Source organism: Leptosomus discolor, chromosome 9, assembly GCF_034619465.1.
Source record: "Leptosomus discolor isolate bLepDis1 chromosome 9, bLepDis1.hap2, whole genome shotgun sequence".
NCBI lineage: Eukaryota > Metazoa > Chordata > Aves > Leptosomiformes > Leptosomidae > Leptosomus > Leptosomus discolor.
The window spans coordinates 20,513,659-20,540,295 of record NC_141399.1 but is presented as its reverse complement, the minus strand read 5'-3'; the positions used below and the strand labels follow the sequence as shown (position 1 = coordinate 20,540,295).

The 26,637-nt window shown below is 54.6% G+C and overlaps 2 protein-coding genes across 4 annotated transcripts in view; one reads left to right on the top strand and one right to left on the bottom strand.

Moving 5' to 3' along the window:
• The window catches only part of RNF123 (ring finger protein 123), a 47,905-nt gene extending 21,696 nt beyond the window's left edge, over positions 1-26,209 (top strand). For 2 of the 3 annotated variants that reach the window (XM_086469980.1, XM_086469978.1), the window contains exons 26-38: positions 739-916; positions 1,612-1,686; positions 2,103-2,190; positions 2,430-2,517; positions 2,647-2,731; positions 10,303-10,442; positions 10,641-10,829; positions 12,501-12,576; positions 13,475-13,559; positions 25,154-25,296; positions 25,709-25,803; positions 25,921-26,006; positions 26,110-26,209. In XM_086469980.1, the coding sequence (XP_086326106.1) occupies positions 739-916; positions 1,612-1,686; positions 2,103-2,190; positions 2,430-2,517; positions 2,647-2,731; positions 10,303-10,442; positions 10,641-10,829; positions 12,501-12,576; positions 13,475-13,559; positions 25,154-25,296; positions 25,709-25,803; positions 25,921-26,006; positions 26,110-26,209 (1,428 nt within the window). Of the gene's footprint in view, positions 1-738; positions 917-1,611; positions 1,687-2,102; positions 2,191-2,429; positions 2,518-2,646; positions 2,732-10,302; positions 10,443-10,640; positions 10,830-12,500; positions 12,577-13,474; positions 13,560-25,153; positions 25,318-25,708; positions 25,804-25,920; positions 26,007-26,109 lie in introns of all 3 variants that reach the window. The other variant, XM_086469979.1, reaches the window with a different exon arrangement.
• AMIGO3 (adhesion molecule with Ig like domain 3) lies at positions 21,716-23,242 on the bottom strand. Its single transcript, XM_009949807.2, has one exon. It carries the CDS (start codon positions 23,240-23,242, stop codon positions 21,716-21,718), a length of 1,527 nt encoding a protein of 508 aa, XP_009948109.2.
• Positions 26,210-26,637: the final 428 nt, after the last annotated feature.

Here is a 26,637-nt window from a genome sequence, read left to right as displayed (position 1 = left end):
CTTCTATCTATTTTTATGCAAATTGCTATTATGATATTTTTTTGCATTGCAGGATATGAAAGAATAATTCCTCTTTTTATGGCTTTGTTGGTGCTGATTTTTATAGCTTAAAGTTATGTAGACGCCCTTAAATTTTCTGGGTTTAATTTAGGACCCCCTGAGTTTTGCTTAGAGAAGCAGAAGGCCGATGTTCCTCAGGACAGTAAATCTGGTTGAATGGCTGGCACAGAATCCGAAAGGCTGTGGCTGCCTGCTGCAAAGATCTGAGTTGGTATGAGCTTTCAGCCTGTTCCCAACAGCATTCTTTCCAGTGGATTTATGCTGGGTTTCCTAATGCCTGCCTTCCTTCTGCCAGTGTGCTTGGAATAAAAACCAGCACACATTTTTTGCGATCAGGCCTGTGTGATCAGATACACCCTACCAAGAAGTAGTTCTTGGAGGGTTTCAAGGCTCAGTGAGTCAAAGCCACAGCTGATCTGATGTCAGGTTGGAGATGGTCATGCTCTGAGCTTGAGGTTGGTACAGAGACCTCTGGTTGTTCCTTTCACCTGACGCTTCGGTGGCTCTATGAGAAGACCAGAAGGCACAGAACTGGTTAATGAACTTAGAGCAGTGCTCTGAGGAACATCTCAAACATGGAGATGTTTCTGAGGTCTAAGCGTGGTGCTGGTTGTTGTGTTTCTCCAAAGTGAAGCCAGACAAAACCGAATTGGGGATTGTTGTGTTCTCTCTGGCCAGGAGAAGATGCAGGATGTATACTGGCTGCTGCGAGTGTGCATCCGCACCATCGAGCATGGTGACAGGACAGGCTCACTTTTCGCTTTCATGCCGGAGTTCTACCTCAGTGTGGCTATGAACAGCTACAGTGCACTCAAGAACTACTTCAGCCCTGTAAACAGCATGGAGGAACTTCCAGGTAAGGGGATGGGGAGGCCTTGCTAATTCTGACCTGATAAAGTGTAAATCAAGCCACATCCTTATGATGAAGTAGTGATAGTTGGGCATCATCCCTTCTGCGTCCTTTCCTGGTTGTGATGTACTACACCAGTATATTATCTGTGTGCTGTGGGGCAGGCACTGAGTGCTGTTCCTTGAGGAGGTATCCACTGGTGAGCTGTGGCCATTGGTGTGCACAGGTAGGGAGGCCCACAGAAGAGCTTCTGTTCCCACTGAGAAGACATAGCTAAAGTGTTCACATCCATGTGAACATCCAACAGCTGTGCCTGCTGTTCAGGGAGCAGAATTGAGTGGTGGCAGATTTCTTCAGGGCCTGCAGGCTGGATGTGGGATTTCTGCATAGATCTAGGATGTTATTTATGTTGCTCAGCCTCTTCTGCACTAGGCACCTCTCCCTTGCTGTCTGACTCAATTGCATGGTTTTATCTTTCTCTGTGTCATGTTTCGGACTCTGCAGAATGAGGTGAGAGGCTTTGTTGGAGATGAATGTGTTTTCCCAGCTTTCTGTTTTGACAACTAGACACACAATAAAGCTGGAGTTAGCTGTAGCAGGAATTAATTCCATGGCCTGTGCTGTGTCCACAGGAATGCTGGGATCACAGGACTGTCCATGAGGCCATTGGCATGACCCCTGCTCCTTCCTTCTCTTTGCAGGCTATGAAGAGACCCTGGTGCGCCTTGCTGCCATCCTGGCCAAGCATTTTGCTGACTCGAGGATTGTGGGCACGGGTAAAGCTGCACTCCTCTGCTTTGGGGTGATAATGGTGCAGGTCTGGCTGGTCCCACTGCCAGTGGCTCACCAGACTTCTGTTGGGATCTATCTGCTGAATCTGTCAAGTACTTTATGCCTCCATATACAAAGATAGGCTGGACACTGCCCTTGTTTGGTGTGTCCTGCTTGTTCCAGGGTTAGATGTATGACCTAGGGTACCCTTTTGAGAGCAGGACCTGTGTCCCAGCTACTTGCATGTCCAGTCTGGGGTTATTCCTTAGCTGCCTCAGCAGAAGCACAGTCTCCACGTCAGCTGGGACAGTGTGCCTCTCTAAGTGAGGGTCAGTCCCTCCCAGCCTCTGATGTTCAGGTGCTCCCTGGTATGCTGTGTGTCCTTGGGTGCCTGGCCTAGTCCATTCTCATTCCTCCCCAGACATCCGGGACTCCCTGATGCAGGCGTTGGCCAGCTATGTCTGCTACCCCCACTCGCTGCGTGCTGTAGAGAGGATCCCAGAAGAGCAGTAAGTGCTGCCCTGCGTGTTCCTGGGGAGCTGGGGCAGGACTGGGGTGTTGGCAAGGCTGGGTGGTGGAGCAGGTAGGCTGGCAAGCACAGCTGAGGGTCCAGGAGCTGCAGCAGTGTGCTGGAGTTGCCCTTACACCAGTGGTTTGGCTCTGCCCCAGCTCCATGGGTCCTACTGTGTGTCCTGTTTAATCCCCTTTCCCCAAACCCTTTGGGCTGAGCTATGTCCTTGTCTGGCAGGCGGATCTCCATGATGAAGAACCTCCTGGCTCCCTATGAGCAGAGACCCTGGGCACAAACCAACTGGATCCTCGTCAGGCTGTGGCGGGTGGGCATCCTGCATCCCTGTCCCTCTCAACATCTGTGGCTGGTTGGACACTGAGCATTTCACTTTCCAGTAACAGCAAAACACAACTGTTTTCCAGCCTCTAAGGTCTTTCTTTACCTCTTTTACTAGGGTTGTGGCTTTGGGTACAGGTACACACGGCTCCCACACCTACTGAAAACCAAGCCTGAGGATGCCAGCCTCCCCAGCCTGCAGAGTGAGTGGGGCAAGGGATGGGCACTTGGGATTATGATGGGTGGTGAGGGAGGACAGGCCTCTTCCCTAGCAGCTGTCCCTACTATGGGTGAGGCTAGCTGGTGAGATGGCTGCTGAAGCAGGGGGACCCTGGCTACATATTCACGCCTGATCTTTGCAGCCAGTATTTGTTTTTCTGGACATGTACAGCCTCTCTGCACTGGCTGGTGACTCTTCTGCATGCTGAGTGGTGGGTTAGAGGGGTTCTGCTCTTCAAGGGAGAGGAGAGAGGCCCAGGGCTGCATCCTTACCAGAGCTTTACCCCAAACTGTAAGCCTCGGAGAAGGCTTTCTGATGTCTGCAGCAAGCAGCTGCTATCAGGAAGAGCTGGCAAGTGTGCCAAGCAGTAAGCACCCTGTGAGAGGGAGTGGGTCCCCAAGGAGGCAGGACACTGGACAAGTTTGCAAGTAGGGAGTGTTTTAACCAGGATCTCTGGCAGAGCCTGTCCTGCCTTTGGCACTGCAGTTTGGCTCTCAGCACTGTCACCAAACTGAGGGGTTCCTCAGCTCTGTTGTGGCTGAGAAAGATATGCGGAGGAGAAGGTACCTTTCCTGAGCTGAAGAACATGTCCGCGGCTTCACCCTTGTAGGGTCTGGACCTGTCCAGATACATTCCTAACCTCCCTCTGCTGTGGAAAAGGCTTTGTGCCAGACCTTGCTCTTGGAGAGCTGCACAGGGATGGGGGACAGAGGGTGCTGCATCCTGACATGGGTAGGCAGCATGTGGAGATGCACACTAAGCCCCATTCGATGGGGAGAACTGCCTGTCTCTGTTTTAACGGCACTCCTGTTCTCTTTCTCTCTCCTGCCTGTGGGTGCCCAGGAGATCTCTCTGTTGCTGGTTTCCAGAGTAAGTTTGTTGTGTGACCCTCTCTTGTCTGGTGAAGTAGCTTTAGAGAGCTCCCTCCTTCCCCTCTTCTGTCTAGAGAGACCCTTGTTTATGGGGCAGAGGGCTTCACACAATGATCATTTTTCTCAATTACATCCCTGGGAGATGCCAGGCAGGCTGGTGCCCAGATGGCCGTCTCTGAGGCTGCATCATGGACCCACTCTTGCATCTGTTTTATCTGGGGTCAGAGTCCTGCCACAGGCTGTGCTGGCCTTGGGTTCCTCTCATCCTTGGAGGACGGTGGGGAAGCCCTAGTACACATGCAGGAGGGACCCTGTGACAGTCCCGTCAACCTCCTACTGCACAAGCAAGCCCCCAGGTGACTGCCACCAGTCCCATGGGGTGGTGACCGAGCTCCCCCCATCCCAGGGAGCTCTGGGGCAGGAGCAGAGTTCCTCAGCTTTCATGGCCTCTCTTCATCCATCTCCGGGAGGCTCCATCCAGTCTGAGCCCAGAGTGGGCTGGGCTGGCTACTGGGGGCTTACTCCTGGGTTTGCTATTTTAAGGCGCAGCCAAATCAATAATGAATGCTGATTTAACTGAAGAGGGCCAGGGGACTCAGAGGTGTCCTTGACATGCTGCCCAGGGAAGGAGGAGGAGACGACTCCTGCGCCTTCCCACCCGTCAGTCTTCACCTTGTTTCCTTTTGAGCATTGGCAGGGACAATGGGACAAACTGCTGAGCTGAAGGAAATCCCTGTTTGTCTGAATCAGCTTCTGCGCAGGCCAGTCTGAACGGAGCTTGGGCAAATGCCTTTTCTCTGGTGCTCCAGCCTTGCCCTGCTTTGGGGATGCTTCCTTGGAGGACTCTGCACAGGTGGGGAAGGTGTGCTGGCACTGCCTCACAATATCCATGAAACACACAGAGCACAGACCACCTGGTCTCCTAGACTGCCTTTTGGCCATGCTCACTGATGGTGAGCAACGAGATGGCTGCCTGGGTTAGCCCAGGGAGGGGGAGAGGCTCAGAAAGGCCATGCGTGTTCCCGCTTGCTCCCCGAGTTGTTCCTTAGCCTCACTGACACCAAACAGCTCTCGTGCAGGCAGGGCTATGCCTCCAGTTTGGCTCCTGAAAGCAGACGGGAACTCTGTTCAGAGGTGGGGGCAGTTCTGGTTGGCGGCTGCTGTAGGAACTTGTTTTGCTTTCATCGTGGCTTGTAGGCAAGGCTGGGTGCTGTTACGGCATGCACACGGTGAGCAGCAGTGGTGGCCCTGTGCCAGGCCCAGCCTGTCTCGCTTTTACTGAGCTGCAGGGTGGCTTCAGGTTGCAGCACAGGGCTTCTCTGCCCCAGGCCTTCTGCCCACACATCCATCAAGCAGTGGAGGGTAGGTGGATGGGACCATGAGATCATCTAGCTGAGCTGTTTTGCAATGTGGGCCAGAGAATTCATCCACGTCCCCTTCTCAAGTCCCACAAATTGCCTAAGCTAAAGAGGTCTTTCAGGAAGAAATCCCATCTAGATCTGACAACACTAAAAGCATCAGCTGGTGGCACTTGAACTGTCCAAGCCCTTCTGATGGTGGTTCCTCACACTCAGAAATATATCCGTCACTTTTTTACTGATGGGATTGTACCTAACCTCATCTTCTGTCTTCTACTGCCACTGCTCTGCCTTTCTCTGCTGGGTTAAACTCTGTGCATTGCAACATTTTATTCTTCAAAAGTGCTTGTGTATGAGGGTAAATTCACTTCTTGGTCCTTTTTAACGGTGGAAAGAAAGTGCAGCCTCTGTGTCTTATTCAGGAAGGGGTTTTGCTTTTCTGTAAGCCCCAGTGTTCACCCTTCCCATGTTTTTAGCAGCCCCAGAGGTGCCCGTGTCATGCTGCCTGGAATGCCTCCCTGATCTGCCAGTCATGGAGCCAAACCTTGCATTAGTCTGTTTGCCAGTGCTTTGCTTTGGAGGCACACGCGATTCCCAGCTGCACACTGGGCCGCCCTGATGCCTTGCACTCAACCTTATTGATATCTCATTGCCTGAATGCCACTTGTTTTCCTTCTGCCTCGCCCTGCAACGTTCCCTTTGGTCCTCTTTAAATAAGTTTTTGAATGGGTGCAGTTTACTGGTGATGTAGATCGCTGCACCCCCAGCTTAGCTCTTTCACTGCTGTTTCATCAGTCCAACAGCCGTGGCCACTGAGTGGCAGCTGTTTCATGTCTACATCTGGATCCTTTCAAAAACTCAAGTTAGCATTGGGTGGAACTGCTTTGCTTCTGAATCTGGTCCATTCAGGGCTTTCCTCTGTGCTGCCAGCTATACTGTAAACACTGCAGCATCCAGAGACCCTCTTGGGTTGCTGACCAAGAAGTCTCACAAATAGCCATGTTATAAATCTTCCTGGGTCATTAGCAAACTATAAAGTATATAATTATCTTCCTGTGATGAAAGTACATGACCCTGCTTCTTTACAATTATCTAGTAGGAGCACTTATTGAAGGCTTCCACTTTGTCTGCTTTATTAATTTTTAACTCCATCTATTTAATGGGCCTCTGCTACTGTTAGACTTTGTCCCATTACTCCTTTCTTTTAATAATTCTGCTGGATTTTTTTCCTATAGTTGAAGAAACTTTGCATGTAGTGTGGTTAGTCATGAATGTTTCTTTTATGTCTTCTCCTTCTGTTACCCCTTTTCTCCTTGTTTTCATCAACCACTGGCTGAGTTTGATTATGTTCACTTTAGCTTTTACATTTTAACGTGTCTTTGCTGCATCCTGGTCTCAGTGAACCTTTTAACCCAAGTGCGTGCTGTAGCACTGGGGCTTTCTGCCTGCCTAATAATCTTCTTAAAGAACTCTGATTTTATTCACTATTTCCACCCCACCTAGGGGTTTTTTTTTCCCTCTGACTATTTTGCTTATATTTTTGCGGGAAAGTTTCTCTTGTAGACACATCAGATATATCTATATCCACTTGGGGCCACGCTCTCTTGCCCACATTAAATATATTGAGGTCATAATTTCTGGCCTTGGAAAACTGCTGATTTCTGTTCCAATGACTGATCTTTATCTGTCATAATGAAGGCTAAGCCAAGATTGAGTGGCTTTTGTGTTAGGGAGTTACAAGTTTTAGAAACACTAATGACAGAATGACATACTATTGCCAGGATCAAGAAAGTAACTACATCAGTGCGTATCCACAGACTCCCAATGAAATTACATCCCTGTCTGAAGTGGCACACGTAAGGGCTGTGTCGTTACCTAGGAGGGCAGTGGTAACTGAGATGTGAAGGAGGTGGGTGGAAATGCCTCAGCAAAGGTGAACATCTTGCAAATGAAGATGAACACAGCACCAGGGCTAGGTTTCTGGATATCACTAATGATTGTCCCATGGAGAGCCTTATCTGGGAACTCATGCAAGGGATGAAGCTGCACTTACTGTATTCCAGGGTTGGTTCCTTATGTTGCTTTCAAAGAGTAGCAGTGATCACAGTGTCTTTAGATTCAGAATCCTCTTGGGAGCAACAAAAGCTAAGGAAGTCCACTGTTCCCTGGTGTTAGCTTAAAACCTTAAAACCTACATAACTGTGGAGAAGTTTGACCAGAGGCACCACTTTTTAATGCTTTTATAGACTGGCACAGTCTTTGCCAGCAGCAGGGAAAGCATTTAAGAATGTAGAATTGGAGGTTTGGAGCAAATTCACACCACTTATTGGAAAAAGACCATGAGGAAATAGTCATTGGCTAAAAATCAGGATAAAGCAAGTTATTACAAGCATAAGAGCATCCTTCAAAAAGCCAAAGCTGCCTTCAAATGAGATAGACTGGATGGGTGATTCATGTTGAGATCTGTCCTGACTTGAAATGTTGGTAAAAGAGGCTTTGGTGACAGACCAACAGGACAACCCGCAGAGCTCATCCACGAGGACTAGTGATCCTTGCCTAGAGCTGCTTCAGTACTCGAAATCTGGAAGGGAGCTAGTATGTCAGCAGTTTTAATAAAAAGCACTTTTTACACATTGAGGGGTGGATGGGGGAAAGATAACACAAAAGCTTAACTCTGCGAAAAGACCTTCCAATTCTGAATGACTGGAAGAGAAAATGGATGTGAAATTCAGCATCAGCAGATGTAGAGTGGTGAACGCAAAGGGAAAATGAGATTAAGAATCAGTGGGCTGTGAGTTGAGCATAACCCTTAGCAACAAGATGGCAGGGTGGGCTCCCTGGGACCTGTCTCTGCACACTCCTGAGAAGAGAGCCAGGGTATTTCAGGTGTGACCTCCCAGGGGCAAGCAAAGGTGTGACACCTTTTCCTTGATCGGCTGAGCATATCCTCCTACCGTCACCCACCTCTTAGTTGTAGCAATAGCCTTAACCTGTCCCCTCTTCAAGCTGATATTGTACAAAACTCCTTTATGGGATGGTGCCCAGACTGTTGTTTCCCAGACAGGACTAATTTTTGGGGTTGTTCTTCCCCAGACGCAGAGTTTTATCCTTCTTGTTGAATATGACAATATTCCCAGTCCTCAAGTTTCTCAGGTTGCCTCTAGCACATCAGACAAAGCCCCTTGTTTAGTGTCATCTGCAAATTTGGTAAGGGTGTGCTGTCCCCCTTTGTCCATCACTTACAGAGAAGACGAGTTGGGCTCCAGTGTTGACTCCTGGGCTTCTCCACTTGCGCCTTGCAACCAGCAAGTTCCTGAGGATCTTGAGCTATAATTCTTGCAAAAGGGTCATCCTTGAATGGTCACCCTCTTGTAATGTTTTGGAAGATATCAGCTTGATGCCCAGTCAAAGGAACAAATTGCACAGCAGCAATTACGAGAAAAGGAAAACAGAACAAAATAAAACCACTCCTGCTTTTGTGCAAATCTGCTACGCACTTGTGGTTTGGATGCTGCGTGCGCTTATGATTCCATCTCTCCAAAGAAAATCTGTGAGAACTGGCAAGGCTCAGGGAGGGATGGTGAAGGGGACAAAGCCATGACAATTTCTATATGAGAAACTGCACAGGCTGAAGCTGTTCCCATTCAAAAGACTACTGTAAAGGTCTGAAATCATGGCTAGTTGGAGGAATTGACTGGAGAACAGCATCTTGCTGTCTCTCCCACCAGAAGAAGGTGTGGTTGCAGAGAATAAGTATTATCAAATAAAGTGAGTAGGAGCCAAGCTCAAATCCGAATTGCTCCTGCCGCACACAACTGAGCTGTGAAATATTGCTCCAGAACATGTTCAGTGCTAAAGGTTTACACATTTTCAGGGGACACTGGGCAAGAAATCCCCTGAGGACCACTAAATATGTAAAAAGGACATCTGGCTTGGGCAGTCCCTGAGCCACATGTAGCCAAAGGCTGGGAAGGTACTTGCGGGTGGGAGTAGGACATCAAAGACGTTTGTTGTGATGAAATCCCTCCCAAAGATGATCTTTTAGGTACGATCGAAGCCAGGGCACTGGCCTGCCTGGACTGATTATGCACTGAGACATCAGCACATGTCCTTTCTAAGAACAGAAGCTCATTGCACCTGCTAGTGGGTATTTAGAGAATAATTTATCCTGTTCCCGTTTGAGCTGACGGTCTCCTGCCATCCCTCTCTGGCTTTGCTAATCCCAGCTAGCAATCTGCCTGTAGTTATGCCTCGCTTCTCAGTCCCTAGGGATGTGATGGAGGTCGCCCTGTGTTTACTTTGCCTGTGCTGGCCTTTCTAGCAGATTGCCACCCCAAAGACCTTCTGCAGTCACAGCACATCTTGTTCTTCTGGGCACCACAGCACTGGTGCTGCCAGAGTTTCCACCTGCTGTTACTTACTAATAGCTTCTAGTAGAGGGAAAAGTAGTTAGATTGGGGTTTTTTTTCCCTATATTTAGTAAACTTGCTCAGGTTTCTTTCTCCAAGCACTGAATCTTAGCCTGTGGTTTGAACTGTGGTACCCTTCCCTCATAGTGTTGAATGCTTTTGTGAGCCTCTCACTGACAGTGGGTCCTTCTGCTGGTGAGAAGCATCTGTCCCATTTGTGCCTCCTTCCTTTCCCTGCCTGTCCATGGGGGTTGGTGTCCCACACAGCCCTGACTGTGTTTCCCAGCTGCTGGATCTGACCCATCTGTTCTCCTGACAGTGAAAAAGCCCGGAGGCGAGATGCCACGTACCTTGGGGATGTGTCTGTGCTTGGACTGAACCTGCCTGGGGAGCCTGGGCAGCTCTGCCTCAGCCTCCCAAGGGCAGAGCCAGCCCTAGCTCCATTCAGAAGGCCCTCAGGAATGGGATTTACTAGGTACCTTCCTCCCCAGTTGCAGGCAGACAGGCACGTCCATGTGAGGCCAGGGGTGGCTGTGCTGGCTCCGGTCAGCTGCTGCCACAGTAGTATCAGGAGCAATTAATGCTGAGCTGACCATGGGCCTCTGCAGAGCTGAGTGGGAGGGATGCTGAGCTGCAGGGCAGCACTCCTGTGCACGTGGGCAGCAGCGAGCATGCAGGGCTCTTCCCTGGTTAATTCAGGCTGGCATTGCAAAAAAAGGTGTGGAGGCCCAACAGGCAAGATCGCTGCTCAGAATAGTCTGTGCACCCTAGCTCCCAGTGCCCTGCCATGTCTGCTTTCTGTAAGACACAAGCCAACGTTTACTAAGCCCAGGACTGGGCTCCCACCCTGCCTTTGCCCCACACCCGTGGCCACTCTGGCACCAGGCCACTGAAGCTGTTGCTGTCTGGTTTCAGAGCCATGTCCCTCCACCTTGCTGCAGCGACACATGGCAGACCTGCTCCACAGCGACCGTGACCTGGCCCCCAGCTTCCTCAACAGTGTCCTCAACCAGCTGAACTGGGCTTTTTCTGAGTTCATTGGCATGATTCAGGAGGTGAGTGTGCTGCCTGGGACTGCGGGGTCCAGCACTCGATGGGTGCCTGTGTCCTACACACAGTAGGATTCAAGATATAACTCTAGGGGCTGGGCATGCACTGGTTCCCTGGTATGCATAGGAGCTGAGCTGGGCTGGGGGTCACAGCCCTCCTTTTGGGAAGGGGCACCTTGTTAAGCTGTCTCCATTACTTGGCAGATCCAGCAGGCAGCAGAGCGCTTGGAGAGGAACTTTGTGGACAGCCGACAGCTGAAAGTGTGTGCCACCTGCTTTGACCTGTCGGTGAGCTTGCTCAGGGTGCTCGAAATGACGGTCACACTGGCGCCAGAAATCTTTCTCGACTGGAATCGCCCATCGTCAGAGCTGCTGCTTCGGAGACTTGCCCAGGTATCGTCCTTTAGCAGGGTGTGAAGAAGCATCCTCTGAAGGGGCATGGAGCCCCCTCTGCCCTCTCTCCAGGTGTGCTCTGAAGTGGGGGCTCCTGCTGCAAATGCTGTAGTACTTAAAGCTGCTACAGCAAACATAGCTGCTGTGGAACAAGTGGTGCTCCCTAAAATCTCTACATGTCAGCTGCTCCCCTCCTTTGCGCCTAGTCTGGCCACAGGTGATTTCTGCCTCTATTGAGAGGGAGGATGACAGCTACTTAAATTTTCCTTCAGAGGGGCTATGGCAAGTTTCTTCCACTCAGTAAATGCTGAATTCTCCTGTAATGAGTAGTGTCATGGACTCTAGAGAGGAGGTGTGGTACATCTGAGCAAAGAGCTGTGGAGAGTATAGCTGGCTTCGCAGGGAACATGACCCAAAGTTTGGACGGGCATCTCTGTCCTTTATCCCTCAGTCCTAGAATATGGTATCAAACATCTCCATTTCCCTGTCAGGATGACTGGGACAGCCCCATTCCAACCCACAACACCCCTTAAGGTCCAGTAAATTAGTTTCTATTCTAAAGCGTGAGCAACCCTGGAAAGCCCTGAGGACAGACTGCTCTTGTAATGAGCCAGCCTGTTGGGGAGCAGTCATATATACCTTACCTATACTGCAACGGTTGTGTTCATCCAAGGGTTGAGACTCAGGGTTCTGAGCAGATGAATCAAAGCAAGACATTGCGGGGTCTAGTACAGCAATCATGAGGGAAGTGCTCAGCTTGGGATCCTGGAATTTCTGTAGGGATCACCGTGTGAGGAGGAAAATGAGGGGCCCTTAGCAGGTGGTTGAGGCAAGCTGGGGAATAGGCAGCAGAGAGCAGGGTACTGCAGCTTCCCCCTCATGTCCTGGTGCTGCTATGAAGCCATGCCCCACCGCTGAACATGCCCACAGAGGGTTGCAGTGTTCTGCTCTTTGTGCATAAAGGTGACAGGAAGAGGGATGCTGCATCTGGGAGATGGTGCTTAGCTTGCAGCGGTTGTGTCAAGCCTGGAGCAGGCCCTGCTCATCCCACTGGGGGTTTGGGTGAGAGCTAATGGTGGCTAATTAAGTGTCTTTACAGTTGATTCCTTCTGTGCTGGTCACAGGCAGAAATCTCTGCCTGTGGTGATGCTCTATCAAGCAGAGAAGCCGATTGCTCTCTGTGCTCATACTGTGCTTCAGGGCTGGTAGGTCCATCCTGCTGCCAGCTCTAGGCAGGGCAGGACCTGGACAGTGCTTCACCCTGCTGACACTGCTTTTGCCCATGGCTGTCAGCTTGCTCTTCACAGGCTGTGGCTGTCCTAGGGACTGTAGCCTCTGCTTGCCAAGAGCTTTTATCCACAGATGTAGTTTGGTTTCTGTAGATGGCATTCAGATTTAGGTGGAAGATGCTGAGATTTGGGTGTCTTGACCTCAGACTGACTCTTCCCTGGAAGGTTTGGGTCTGGTACAATGACTGTGGTGTGATGCCACCTCCTTCCATGCCAGGGCCAAGCTAGGTCTGTACTGTGAGCCTCCCTCTGTGCATCTACCAGCTCCTAGGCACCAAGCCTGAACTATAAGGACATGCTGCTCCAAAGCGTGCTCTTTGGATGCTGCTCACAGGAGGGCCCATCCAGAAAATACAAACCCTCTCTGCTTTTCCCTACGCAGCTCTTGAACCAGGTGCTGAACCGCGTGACAGCTGAAAGGAACTTGTTTGACAGAGTGGTCAACCTCCGTCTGCCAGGTGAGTCCATGCATTAACTCTCTGTTGCTCTCCATTGAAAACCTGCTGGAGGCATGCCCTTGGGAAGTGAGGGATGGCTTGTACTGAAGGTCGGAGCAGAAGTGTATGGGATCAGACCTCAGGCCTGCCACATCCCTGACTGAGAAGCCAGTCTGGTCCTGCAGACTGCCACAGAAGTGCTGTCTTCAGAAGACATATAAATCCTCCAGACAGACATGAGCATCGATGCTCTTCCTAGGCCCTTAGCCTCTGTCTGCTCAGCAGCTCCAGGAACTCTTCCTCACAAGGCAGCTGGTGCATTGGTCTGGCTGTCCATGGTGGAAGTGGCAGCCATGCTGTGCTTGGGCGGGAGGTGTCTTGCTAGACACTGGTCTGACACAGGTTAGGTAGGAGCTATTTGAAAGGCTCAAAGCCCTGGACAGGTTGCAGTTTAGGTAGCAGGCTTGGTTGCTGGGCTCTGCGTCATGTAAAGGTGCCCTGAATTGCTGGGGAAGCCATTCTCAGCAACATCAGCCCTCTTCCTCGTGGAGATGACTGTGGGCAGATGAGTTGGGCCTGTTAGCAGAAACTGGCTCCAGGTACTCTGTTATGTGCATCTTCTATTTCCCATACAGCAGCTGGATTTTCCTGCCTGCTTAGGAGGGATCAGACACCTTCTCCTCCTGAGGCTTGGAACAGGCAGGGGTGCTCCATTGTGAGGGCAGTGCCTGAGTCTGGCTTTCACATTAGTGGGGAAGACTCCTCTGTCCTTGACGAAATCCATGCACCCACCAGAGAGCCCAAGTTATGGTGCCTGCCTCCTGGACTGCTCTGCCACCAAGTCTGGAAGTAGCAGTGCAGCCCTGCTCTGCCTGTCATGCAGTAGCAGCGGCTCTGTCTTTCTCTTTTGCTTCCATAGGGCTGGAAAGCGTGGACCATTACCCAATCCTTGTGGCAGTGACGGGGATACTGGTCCGGCTGCTTGTGGACACTGATGTTCAGGGGTGAGTGGCTTTTGATTTCCGAAGCACAGAGCCGCCACATGTGGCATGGCTTTGGGTGCTGCAGTAGTCAGTGCTATGGGAGGTGTTGCAGGAGCGACGTGGGTACGTGAGGACCAAAGCAAGGCGAGGCAGATGTGCATGGAGCAGGCAGGAGCCAAGGAGCCAGATGACCCTGCAGCAGCTGCATCTCAGTGCTACTGCTGGGTGCAAAATTCCTTCTTGTGGTGCGGGTAATCCCTCGTGGCAGGTAGCTATGAGGTACTGTACTGACAGCACATATGCGCTTTCCTCCCCAGGATGGAGTCTCGCACTCTGTGCAACAGGACAGCTGCTGTTGGAGGTTGTGAATGCCACACGTAAAAGAGCTGTGCTGATGAGGTGATGCAGGCAAAGTGCTGCAACACACAGCAATGGATGCTAGGGAGTTCATTAAAGTTCCTTGCTCTGGGCACATCTTGGAGAGGTGTCAAAATGTGTGCAGAGCTCTCTGGCTGCCCAGACCTATAGCATAAGGGTGAGACAAATCCTATCCAGGCACTTAGGTGATGCTGATTTTTCGAATGAATTAAATCTTCCTGTCTTTATGGTAACCAGCTATTCAGAGAAACAGCACTTGGGGGGATGATGTGGCTGGACAAAGCCACAGCTGGCCTGGTGGTTTATGTGTCTCTGTACCTGCTTGTCCTGAGTCCTGCAAATAGGCTCACTCTGATACCCTCTGCAGCCCTGCCTTTGCTTTCTCCCAGTGTCATTCGTAGGTGTCTTGCTTGGCCACTGTGCCCTGTAGGGTGCTGTAGGAGATGGGGCTCTTCTGTCTGCACTGCACATCCTGCTTGTTTTCACATTTGGAGAACATGATAGTCTCTGGCTTTGCAGAGAGGAGGGCCCCATCTGGCCAAGCAGCTCAGCCCTGCAGCCAGTCTTTCAGCTTCTCCTCTCAAGGACTCAAAGATGTACACAAATATGTCTAATTATATCCTGCCTCCTGTGGCTGCTGCACCAGTCTCACAGCCCCAGGTGTGACTGTGCCAAGAGCTTAGCACAAGGTCATTGATCAGTGAGTGGCCTTTCTGGACTGTGAACAGGGGTGGGTTTTGCTTGCCCCCAGAATCCTGCTCCATGGAAAGGGCAAACATCATGAATTTGATGCCACAACTAGACACTTTTTTCTGGAGGAAAACAGGGAGGTGATAAAGCAGTTTCCTGCACACCAGGCCAGATGAGATGTCCTTCCCTGGCTCCCTGTCCCTTGAACATCTGTCCCAGGCCAGGTCACTTGTAGAATCAAAGAGGGGAAGGGATAAAGCTCTTTCTCTGTCCCTCGGTTTAGCAAACTCTGAAGAGTGCGGGGAAGACTGTAGTGTGGTGACAATTACATCCCTCCTAGCCTGCAGGGAGTCCTGGGGAGACAAAAAGCTTCCAGACTGTGTCTTCTTTACCTGAAAAGCCAGTTGTGCTTTGGGTTAGTGAAATCCAGGCAGCCGGTGTCAAAGTGGCTGTACATTACCAAGCGGCACTGTCCTGTCTGCCAACAGCATCCTCTGCACCTTGGGCAGCAGCAGGCTGCATGGTCACAAACCAGAGGTGCGTTGTCCTGTGGTGTGCAGTTGAGAAGTGGCAAGTCTCTGACTGATCTTCAGCTGCGTTGTAGTCACCTCCATGGGCACTGTAAAGAAGAAATAAATACAAAACAGGGGAATGATGCAAGAAAAGCATCGTGTCCTTATGGTGGGCCTAGCTAAGCAGGAGGAGTACAAGGTGGAATAGGAGGAAGCCCAGGGAAAAATGTCTATAAAACAATCATGGGAGATGATTGCCATGGGTTGTGTTACTGCAAGGAGTAATGGAAGAGATTTAAAGGATCCCTTATGTAACCAAGCTCTCCAGAGCAGGCCCATTTGTATGAACTCAAGAGAAGACAGCTTTCTTTTTTCCTTTTTCCCTTCCTCTCAGTGCAGTGATCAGGTTAACAGGATGGGCTTTTTTCATTCCTTGGAAGCACTGTGCCTGAGCAGTGCTGGAAGCAGGTGGAAATCTCTTCCAGGTCCCATTTGGTAACTCTCAGATTGCCAGAAATCATTAACAGAGATTATCCAACCCACATTTGCATGTAGAACTTCTCTGTGGGAATTACCTGGGACACTAGCTGTTACCCTGACTGGTTCCCTGTGAGGAGGCTCTGCCCCAGAGGATGGGGACAGGGGACAGGACCTTGAGTAACTTCCTTGGCTTGGCTGTGTGTTTTCTGGTTGCCTCTAACCCAGTGAGCTGACACTGTGCCAGGCCCTTGGTTGGAAGATGTTGCAAGTTTTGCCCTGAGGCAGAGAGGATGGGTTCATCTGGGAGTGGAGGAGTGAGGTCCCACTTATAGGGCCAAAATGTTCCAGTGGGGAACGGTGCAAATAGGGAGAGCCAGGGCCCTGCCGACTCATCCAGCCCGTGTTATCAGGATGCAGTTGGATGCCTTGGCTTCTTCTTGCCCAGCACAGGATGCTCAGCCAGGCATCAAGTCCTATTGCTACGGACTCCTGGCATCAAACAGAGCCATTAAGCACAAGAAAAGGGACCATTGCCCAGGCTGGGATGTGATGAGACAGTTGATACATTGTACGCCTTAGTGTCTGGATAGAGAAGGCTGTGCTTTTGAGAGAGAAGAAATGCATTTCTTCATCAGGTCCGGCAGGACAGCTGGCGCTGCTCGCGGTGAGCTAAAGATTCAGTGCCCACCTTGCCTGGGCTTACTGATCTTTGTAGCAGGGCCTCGGGATTTCATGGCTCAGCTCCCTTGCTGGATGTAACGAACTTTGCAAGCAAGGGCAGAGGAGAATTAGTGCAGAGCACAGATGGGGAACTGCTAGCTCAAGCTGAGGACCCTCAGCAGAGGGTCTTCTAGTTCCCAGACAGGAGCGTGGCGGTTGCCCTGTGTTTCCCAGCAGAGCAGCTGCCTGTCCCTCGAGGGCTTGTCGGAAGGGAGCTAAGCCGCGTTGGCAGGTGAGAGCAGGGCAGCCTGGCGCTGGGGGCTGGGCTGTTGCACCAGCAGGGAACAGCTCCTCATTTTAAAGCTATTTTGGCCTCTGCAGTGTCATTGTGAGACTGCTGGGGCCTCCTGATGTGCTGCCCGCCCCCAGCCCTTGGGTCTGGCAGCAGTTGGGCAGCACTTTCATTGCGGGGAGTGCCTGGCAGGGCCGAGGAGGCAGGGATGCCCATGCGCTGCCTGTTTGCCAGACCCTAATGACTGAGCCTTGGTTTTGCGAGGAGGAGGGGAAGGCAGGATCTGGCAGGCTGAGCCAGGAGTTGGGCTGAATTGTTGGGTCCATGCCAGAGAACCTGGCTGCCTTCAGCCATTATCATTCCCCTGTTTGTCTGCTAAATAATTGAGCAGATTTTCTATTAAGCTCCTTTGGAGTGAGCTAATGGAGTGGTGTTGGCCAGAGCTTGTGATAGGATCCTGGTGAGAGCGAGAGGCAGGGGAAGGGGTGAGGCCTGAAGGTGAGGCTGTTGGTCCCCTACATGTGAGGGCACGTTGTAGTTAGGACTGGGCTTATAGGTTGGAACAGGCTTTGCGGAAAGTGAGTGGCCATCTCAGAGCAGAGATGAGCTATGTTGTGCCAGTGCTCAGCCACTGCTCTGCTCCTCAGGCTCCCCCATGCCCCACGGATACCATCCCCTCAGAGGCAGGGGGAGCAAGGCCGGGCAGCGCCTTCCCCAGCCCTGCCCTCCGCTGATGCTCTCAGTGTGAGTCTGGAGAGTTAGGGCACATGCAGGGAGCCAGCTAACTTGTCTGCAGTGCAACTGTACAAGAAAAGACCTAAGCAGCCTTCAAGGTGCATCTCCCAGGAACTTCTGCCCAGAAGATGGAGAAGACAGAGGGAAGAGCACTGTGGTCGCCAGGAACATAGTGGTACTAGCCAGGTCCTGTGCTCTCGGTCAGAAACACCCACACTGTGCCAGTGGAGTGGGATGCTGAGCATGATCCAGTGAGACCTGCCAGGAGGAGCAGCACTGGGCTGACTTGATGTCGGGGTAATTCTGGCTGGAGCACTGCACTCTTTTCCTTTGAACAGTACAAATGGGTGATCTTTGAACTGATGGGTGCAGAGGGATGGACTGGCAGGAGGGAGGAGATGGGAGGGTTCCTTGGGCAGAAGTAACACACTGGTGGGAAGGAAGGTGAGGAGGCATGAGGCCAGGTGGGGGAGGCAGGCTAAGCAGACTCAGTTCAGTTGCTAGATGGTTTTGGGGTCACCTCCGCTGGAAAAGTCACAAAAGATCCCAGTCTGCAGGTTGCTAAACTCAGCCTGGCAACCCACCTGCTTGCTCAAGCACTGCTGGGACTGTGGGGACTTGTCTGGGCCCCGCTGCACATGGTAGTTCACTGCAGTCCCGTAGGACACTGTAATTACTGATCACTTAAACACTAATGCTCATTCAACATGTATTGATGAGTGAGCTATGGTGGAAGGAGGTACAAGTGTAGACATTTCATGGACCACTCAGTCTAAAGGAGTCCTTGCTACCTTGCTCTAAAAACTCAGAAAATTAGTGGTACTCAAGTCTTGCAGTGCATGGCATATCAGGGTGAGTGTGAGCCAGAGCACGGAGGACTCACTAGCTCAGACCTAGGTTTCACAGTTAAAAAAGGAGTCTGGCCTTACTGATCTTAGAGTTTGTAGAAGCTTCCGGCTCCAAACACTGTGGCCTGAGCAGTGGGACTGCCAAGGCTGGGATCTCCTGGCCTCTCGGGGCTGTTGTGCACATGCTGGGAGGCAGGAGCAGGCATCATGCTGTCCAGCACCAGGCTTCGCTGCTTTGAGCTCTTTGGAAAACTGCGAGCAACATAAGGAAGGGATCCAGGTCCAGCCATGTACGTCATGTGTCTAGCCCTGGCAGCAGGAAGACAGGAAGGGACTCGCATTCAACACACCCACATTGTCCTGGCTGAGGTGTGAAGTGCCAGGGGAGACATGAGTCAGTGTTGGAGGCTGGTCCCCAGAGGCAGGCCTTATCCCCACATGCTCAGGCATGGGTCCCTGCGTGCCAGGGATGCTGTGCATTGTACTGACCCGTCACTTTACCCTGCGGAGTCAAGGAGTGGGAGGCTGCTTTGGCAGCAAGCCAGGGGCTGTAATGGTGCAGGTGGCTGCTGAGAGAGGACGGTGTATTTCTTCGGGACCACCCATTATGTTTCCCAACTCCTCCCTGTCAGGGGGGCTGTGCTCCTGGCTATGTTTTTCCTTGCTGAGATGATTTGCCTCTCAGGCTGCTTAATGAACTGCTTTGACAGTTCAGACTGCTTTGCCTTGCTCGTTGGAGCAGCAATGTGGTGTGGGGTCCTTTCTGAGCATCAGAAAAGTGTGAAACACAGCAGCAGGATTTTCCTGGGTAAAGGCAGTGGGGAGCCCTTGGGGGTAGTGCTGATACAAATCTCAGATATGCTGTCCCTGACATGGCGGATCTCAGCCTTCCTGCAGGGATAGGAGAATTGAGACTTGCAGCCAGCCTAGAAGAGCTCTCCTGGGCTTCTCCAGGCTGGTGTGTCCCTGGAGAGGCCCTTGGGAGCTTTTGTTACACTCTAGGTGGCCTGAGCTTTCCCCAAGCTTTAGTCGTTAGCCTCAGCTGAGGATGCAGGTTTGCAGGAGCAGTAATTCCTGGGAAGCTCGTGTTGGCAGCAGGGAGAGGGATGGTTTGTGAGGAGACCTACAAGGATGGCAACAGAAGAGCAGTGGGTGGCTAGCACCCACTCTGGGTGCTGGAGCCCAGAGCAGCACTTCACCTTTCCTTTTGGAGGAAGATGCAGCACTTTTAGATGCAGCGTGTGCTCCAGCACAGGCTTAGCACATCTCAGCAGGCACAGACCACACTCAGGGCAGTGCCCTTGTCGGGTTTGGACCTGGGCCCTCTTGTCTGGGTCTCTTCTCTTTCGTAGACATTCCCAGGGCAAATTTAAACTGTCCTTCCCATGGGATCCCTGCCTGGGTGCAAAGACAGGGGGTGGCATTGCCTCAGCTCCATCCTTAAGGGACAGGGTGCCACTCACCTATCTCTCTGACACCGAAGCACCTCATCACCTCTTGGCAGCACCCCAGCATGGCTGGCTCGGCATGCCAGGCTCGTCAGGAGTGCTGCACTAACGCAAGGTGACAGGGCCAGCAGCGACGGGCGCATGGGGAGTGAGGGCACAGACCGGCGGGGCCTGTCGCTCCACATCTGTCAGCAGGGCACACATTGCATGAAGCTACGTGCAAGGTCAGTGTCAGGAGGGGCGTTGGGAGGCTGCAGTTGTCTCACGATAGCTGCTCTCCCCTCCTTGGATAAGGTGGAGGGTTTCTGACAAGTACTTTGAGCATAGTTGACTTTTTTTCTGGGAAAAAAAAGCTGCTTGTCTCCTGGCTGAGAAAGCTGAAGGATGGGTGCTAGCGCTGTCCTGATGCTGCAGGGACCTTCCCCTCCCACCAGTCACAGGGCTGCCAGCAGCTCTTGGGGCTGGGGCATGCAGCTGTGGGAAGCTGCAGGTTGGGGGGCCGGGGGGGCGGGGGGAAGGTCTGCAAAGGGCCCTGGTCCCCATTTGCACTGCCTGGGTTGTCTTTGAGCTGTGTTGCTGTCAGCAGGGTGGTGCCAGCATCCCCGGTGCTGCAGGTGACAACCACAGGCTCCTGCTGTGGGTGGGATGATGGTGCCTGGTGGATGGGGGATACCCTTATCCCTCTGTGGGATCAGGCAGGTGTTACGGGGAGGCAAAGCCACTCCCTGTGCCAGGGCGATGCAAGAGGGTGCTGAGGAAATCAGCGCAGGTGTCCAGTGAGATGGGGGCTCTGTCTGCAGAGAGCATCGGGACTCAGCCAAAGACAGGCCAGTGAGATCCCAAGCAGGTCTCCCCAGAGTGCCTCTCCCCTGCATCTAAATCCTGCTCTTCCCTGTTGGCATCTGGATGTGCCCTTGTGTCAGTTGATGCTGCTCACTCCCCAGCTCCCAGGCATCACTTCGGAGACCTGCCTTCCCAGGGACAAGCCACTGGATGCTCCTCTCTTACCAGCCCTGGGCCACCAGCTCTGTCTCAGCACATTTAACCCCCTCGCTGAGGCCACCCTAATGATGTTTGATGGCAACAGAGGCTGTGAGCCCGGTGCAAATCACCTGGCTCCTTGTGCTGGGTCAGTGGGAATTTGGGCCTCACTCAGACCCCCAGGCTCCCACCACTGTGCCCGTAGCTTGCAGGGTGGCTGCACGCTGCTGCCCTGCAAGGGCAAGGAGACACTCAGGCCAGCATGAGCTTAAAAAAATAGGCATTTTTATTCCAATGTAACTGGAGAATTATGACCCAAGAGAGGAGAGGATTACTCACATTTATCGATAGGCTTATTAGATTACTGCCTAAATAGCTGTGCTTTAGCAGCGCATTTGATCGCCTCAAGAAGAAGCAGTGAAGGAGAGTGGTGCATGTGAGCCCTCATCGTCCTTGGTAGCACGGGGAGCTTTGAGCAATGAGGGCCGGGGTGTTTTATCACGTCACCTAATCCTGCCTTGACTATTTACAGCTTCTCGAGAAGCAAAAGCTTGTAATGCTGGTCAAGCGCTGAGCCCCATCCCTCCTGCATGGCCACGTTCGAGGAGGGGGTGTGTACCCACCTTGTGACAAGGTCACGCCCCCCCTGCTCCCAACTACAGCATGCTGATGAGGACCGGCACGGGCTGGGAGAGGACAGTGGCATCGCCATCCCTGGGGGCCTTGGCATGAGCACGGACAGTGCCCTGCTCGTCATGGCTATTCCTTGGCCTAGGGGTCTGTGGCAGTGGTGCCAGGTTGGGTCTTGCCTGCACGGAGACGTGGCAGACCAGCGATCCCAGTGTCACTATTAGGGAGTTTGGCTGCCCAAAGGAAGTGAGGGTTTCTCAGGCATGCTGGGTTCATCAGTGGTACCCTTGTACTAACGAGGCTGTTGCCAGTGGTTTATGCAAGGAGCTCTTGCCGGGCACTGACACGCCCCTGGCCCAAAACCCACCAGGAGCTGATGGCTGAAGTGATTGTGGGTGATGGTTATCACCCTCGTGGGTCGTGGTCAAGCCAGGAATTCGGGGTGCTTGTTAATCCTGCTTCTAGTGGCGATGGGGGAGAACAGCTCTCAGGAGGCCCCGGCTCTGCTCCCAGCTCTGCCCTGCTACGACATGATGGGGGTGTCAGAAAAGACAGAGCTGATGGACTCCGAGTCTGACTTGAGCTGCAGGACCTTGGGGTGCTTGGGGTCGGGAAACTCCTCGCCGAGGGCCAGGCGGATCTTGCCGTTCGGCATCTCCCTGACAGGATCGAGGAAGACGACGTGCTTGTTGGCACTGACCTTGCGGTTTGGCCCGTCGGTGGCAGGGGGAGTGGTGCTGAGGATGGAGGACTGGGCGCTGCACTCCTGTGGAGGGCTGAGAGGAGCTGGCTTCTTGCAGCAACTCAGGCAACGGCAGGGTGTGAGGTACAAGTAGATGAGCACGAGTAGTAGGCTCACAATGCACCCCAGCAGGGTTGTGAGGCCGGTGCTGAAGGTCTCCCCATCTGGCTTCGGGTAGTGGACTGTCACGTTGACTTCACACAGCCTGCTGAAATTGTGGGGGCTGTTGATGGCCAAGCCCACGTAGACCCCTGAGTGCCACGGCTTAGCCACTGCGATCTTCAGGCTGCCATTGTGGTAGACCTCCAAGGAGCGGTTGCTGTTCCCTGGGTGTTTGATGGGCTCATGGTGAGGGGAGATCCACATGTAAGTGGCAGCCATGGCTGGCAGACTGGTGTTGCAGGTGAGCAGGAGGGTCTGGCCCACCATCACGGGGAAGGGCACAGGGTGCACATCTTCGGGGCCTGCTGAGCAGTTCTCAAACATGTGGCTGTATTTGAGGAACTTGATCAGGGACCGAGGCACATTGTCAGACACCTTGCAGGTGTGTTCCTCGAAGAAATCCTTCACAGAGCTGAAACCTCGCTGCTTCCAGTGCTGGAGCATCAGATAGAGCGGGCAGCTGCACCTGATGGGGTTGTTGTGCAGGTACAAGCCGTTCCTGATGTTTTCAGGCAGAGCTGTCAGCTCCTCCACAGGGATGCTGCTCAGGCTGTTGGAGGAGAGGTCCAGCGTGCGGAGCCTGTAGTTTCCCAGCCCCTGCACTGAGTGGAAGGGGAAGGTGGTCAGGTTGTTCCAGCTCAGGTAGACTTTCCGCAGGCCACTCAGTTTGGTGAAGGCGTTTTCATCCACTCGCGTAATGCGGTTGTTGTAGAGCAGCAGCTCCTCCAAGCTCACCAGTGCGTCAAAGTAGTGCGTCTCGACGGCGTGCAGGTGGTTGGAGGACATGTCAAGGTGCCGCAGGTAGGAGGCATTGTGGAAGGCCTGAGGAGAAAGATCCTTGATCTGGTTGTGGCCAATGTGGAGGGCCTCGAGGTGTGGGAGGGCGACCAGCCAGCGGTCATGGAGCTGGGTGAGGGCGTTGTGGCTGAGGTCCAGTGTGGTGGCAGTGGGCGGCAGCGCCTGGGGCACATGCTGCAGCATCTGCCGGCTGCAGCTGAGCAGGTCGGAGGTGCAGATACAGGTGGCGGGGCAGCTGCGGGACAGTGAGGAGGCGCGGAGAGCACGGCCGGGGGTGCACAGCTGGAGCAGCAGCAGCAGCTTCACCACCCGCAGCCAGAGCTGGTCTGCGGGCACCCGCGGGGACATTGTGCCGGACAGGAGCCTCTGTGCCGCCCGGTGGCACAGCCAAGCTCGACGAGACGCGCGAGAGAAAACCCCTCCCCGGCCTCCCCCGGTGATGTCTTGGCGGCGGGGGATATCTACCAAGCATCCGCCCCTTTGCACCCCGCAAAGCAGGATCCCGATTCCAGCCGTGGGGCTTGAAAAGAGCTAAAGGGGCGCATCGCCCTGCCCAGCTCTGCCGCGTACCTGTGCTCCAGCCGGCTCTGGGCTGCCCGGCACTCGGCTGCAGGCGGGCGCGTGGGACCCGGTGTCCGGCATCAGGGGGTTGACACTCTCCGGCGTTTCGGGGCTGTGTTTGGGGCTTGGCGAACGCCTCGCTGCCTCCCGGAGCCGCCCGTCCCTGGAGCGCGAAGTTTCTCAGGGCTCAGCGCCGCCGCAGCGCATCCCCGTGCTCCAGCTCCCAGTAAGCCCCGTCCGGCGGCCGGCTGCCTCCCCGGCGGCGGGCTCCCTCCCAGCCGGCATCTCCCGGGGAGCCGGGCAGGCTGCGGGAGCGCGGCCCCGCTCCTGCCCCTATTTACGCGCTGGCGGAGCGCGGCGTGGGGGCCGGGCGGGAGCCCATTGGTCCCGGCGCGGGGAGTGGTGGCCGCCGTGGTGGCCGTGGCCCTCCCCAGCCGCCCCGCCAGTGGGCAGGGCGATGCGGCGGCGTCGCTTGTCCCCGACGTCGCTTCGCCGGCCTTACCGGTGCATCTGCCGCTGGAGAACGGCAGCTCCGCCGGCTGGCATCCGTGAGGCGGCCGCGCCGGCTGCTCCGCCTCTGCCCAGCCTCTGGGATAAACCCACCCCAGCGGCACCTCTGGGACACCATCATCCCCCCCGGTCCCATCCTGCACCCAGGCTGGGATGGAGGTCACACACACACACCCGCCCCGCACTGACACCCAGTCGCGATGCTTCCCGCTGCTGTCTTCCTCACCGCCCCCTGCATGAGCTGGACACCACCCCCCCGGCCCCCCAACCCCCGCAGCAGCACCCCCGGCCACGGGTTCCCCACGGCAGAGGGCGTGGCCACAGGGTGAAGGACGCGCAGCAATGTCATTACCCAGAGCGCGGGCGCGTTACTGGGAAGCAGAAAGCCGGACTGGGGAATTGGTTTCCATAAGGGCAGCAAAAAGCTAATTTGGCGGCTGCGGCTGCTGCGCGTCAAGGGGCTGTTAACCCCCTGCACCCCGGCCCGGGCTCAGCCTGCGCCGCCGGGCTTCTCCCCCCACCCCCCACCCCACCCCCCCTTGCCGTCTGCTGCTGGGGCTTCCCCCAGGGCCGGCCCCAGAGCCAGCTCTGCATCTTGCCTTGGACAGGCCACGGCGCTCGTGCCTGATGGAGACGCTCATTAAGGTGCCTTTCATCTGTCCCCGCTAATGCTTGAAGCCAGGGAGAGCCGTGACTGCTCCCTTCTGCCCTTGTGGGGGCACCTGCTTGCCCGGGGGGGGCGGGGGGGGGGGTGGCACTTTGAGCTGTCCTCTGGGTGCAGGGGTGCCACAGCTCCGACGCCGGAGCTGAGGCACCCCCCCTTTTCCCCTTGCAGTGCTGTGACGCTTCAGCCACCCTTCAGCTCCCCAGGCTCAGCACCGGGGCGTGAGGGCTGCAGCCTTAGCAAGTGCTAATGCACCGTATTGATCCCCAGAGCCTCTGAGTGGTGGTGGAGTAGGAGGAGGAAGGCTGCTGCCCTTCGGCTGCATTTGAGCGTGTTTCCCCAGCTTGATGCTGCCAGGAGTTAGCGGGGGGGGGGGGGGGGGGGGGGGGGGGCGCGGCGCGGCAGGGCGCGGTCCACAGGCCGGGGGTGCAGCCAGAGGGCCTTGAGGCTGCAGTCACGGGGGTGCCTTGTGACTGCGGGGCGGGTTGTACCCAGGGCAGAGCCCTGACTATGTCCCTTTGCAGGGCCGAGCGTGCGACGGCAGTGCTGTTGGCGGACCCCTGCTTCCAGCTGCGCTCCATCCAGTACCTGCTGGGCCACGCTGAGCCCTCGGCCCTGGCGGCTGCCACCCCGGCCACAGACAAGCGCCATTTCTCCCTGCACACTTGTAAGTGGCACTGCGCTGGGAGCGGGGCTGTGCTCGCCACCTGGCCACAGCTGAGATATGGAGGATGAGGCCACTGGTGTCTCTGTCCCCCTGCAACATGTCCCAGCCCCCCTTAGCCCTGGGGCAAGGGTCCATGGGCCTACTGCAGTCCCCCAGCAGTGGCATTTGGGATGGAGCTGTGTCCAGTGCATGCTTTTGCCAGCAGCTTTGTCCTTTTGCAGTGCCAAATGTCCAACTTGCTGCCCCCAGCATGGGGATCCCTGTCCCCAGCACCAGGCTCCCTGTCGTGGCTGGTCCCCAGGGGCAGTTGCAGCCCCCCCCCCCCCCCCCCCCCCCCCCCCGCATCGCCCAGCAGCCTCAGGGCAGCCTGAGGGTCACTTTCATCCCACCTACATGTGGGTTGTCCCCACAGACACAGAGTACATCAGTGCTGAGGAGCTGGCGAAGGTGGACAAGATGCTGAGCCACCTGAGCGAGGAGTCCAAGCAGGCGGCTGCAACCACACTGGTGAGTCCCTCCAGCCCAGTCCTTGTGCTCTGCAGCAGCGCTGGCTCCCAGCACAGCTGCCCTTGGGACCCAGGGTTTTCCCTGCCACTGCTAACTGCCTGGTGTCCCCCCCAACAGCCCACCAGCGAGGAAGACCTGTGCCCCATCTGCTATGCACACCCCATTTCGGCCATCTTCAGACCCTGCTCCCACAAGTCATGCAAGTGAGTAGCTCGCATGCGCGACCCCCACCAAGGCAACTGCCAGCCCCTGGACCCTCCCATGCAATGCCGGGGGGGGCTCACGCTCTTTCCTCCTCTGTCCCAGAGCCTGCATCAACCAGCACCTGATGAACAACAAGGACTGCTTCTTCTGCAAGGCCACCATCACAGGGGTGGATGACTTCACCAAGCCAGCCAGCTCATAGTGCCCAGCTCCGCACCACGGGCTCCCCAAGCTGAGCGGGGTGGCCCCCCCAGCTGCACGCTGGCTTCTCCCAAAACACTTGCCCTGCTCAGGGCTGCGGGGCCCTCGCCTACAGGGCGAGGACCCAGCACGGGGCCACAGCATGGGGCAGGGGGCTGCAGGGAGGGAGAGGCTGGCAGGGGGAGAGGCTCAGCGCCAGGCTCTGGAGCCAGTGGCCCCCTCGCCCTGCGCCTGGGCCATGGCAGCCTCTGCCCCGTGGGCCATTCTTGGGGAGGGGAGCCTGAGGCCTTGCTCTGCGGCAGCGCTGGGAACACACAGCAGCCCCAGGGCTGGGGCAGGGGGGCCGGGCTGGGCGTTCGGGCTGTTAACTTTACCCTGGCTTGGGGTTGACTTCATGAAATGCAGCATTAAATTATTCTTCCTTATGTG

Bases quoted from the DNA above. Each gene is read 5' to 3' on its own strand.
- AMIGO3 (XM_009949807.2), bottom strand. From the start codon at position 23,242: ATGTCCCCGCGGGTGCCCGCAGACCAGCTCTGGCTGCGGGTGGTGAAG.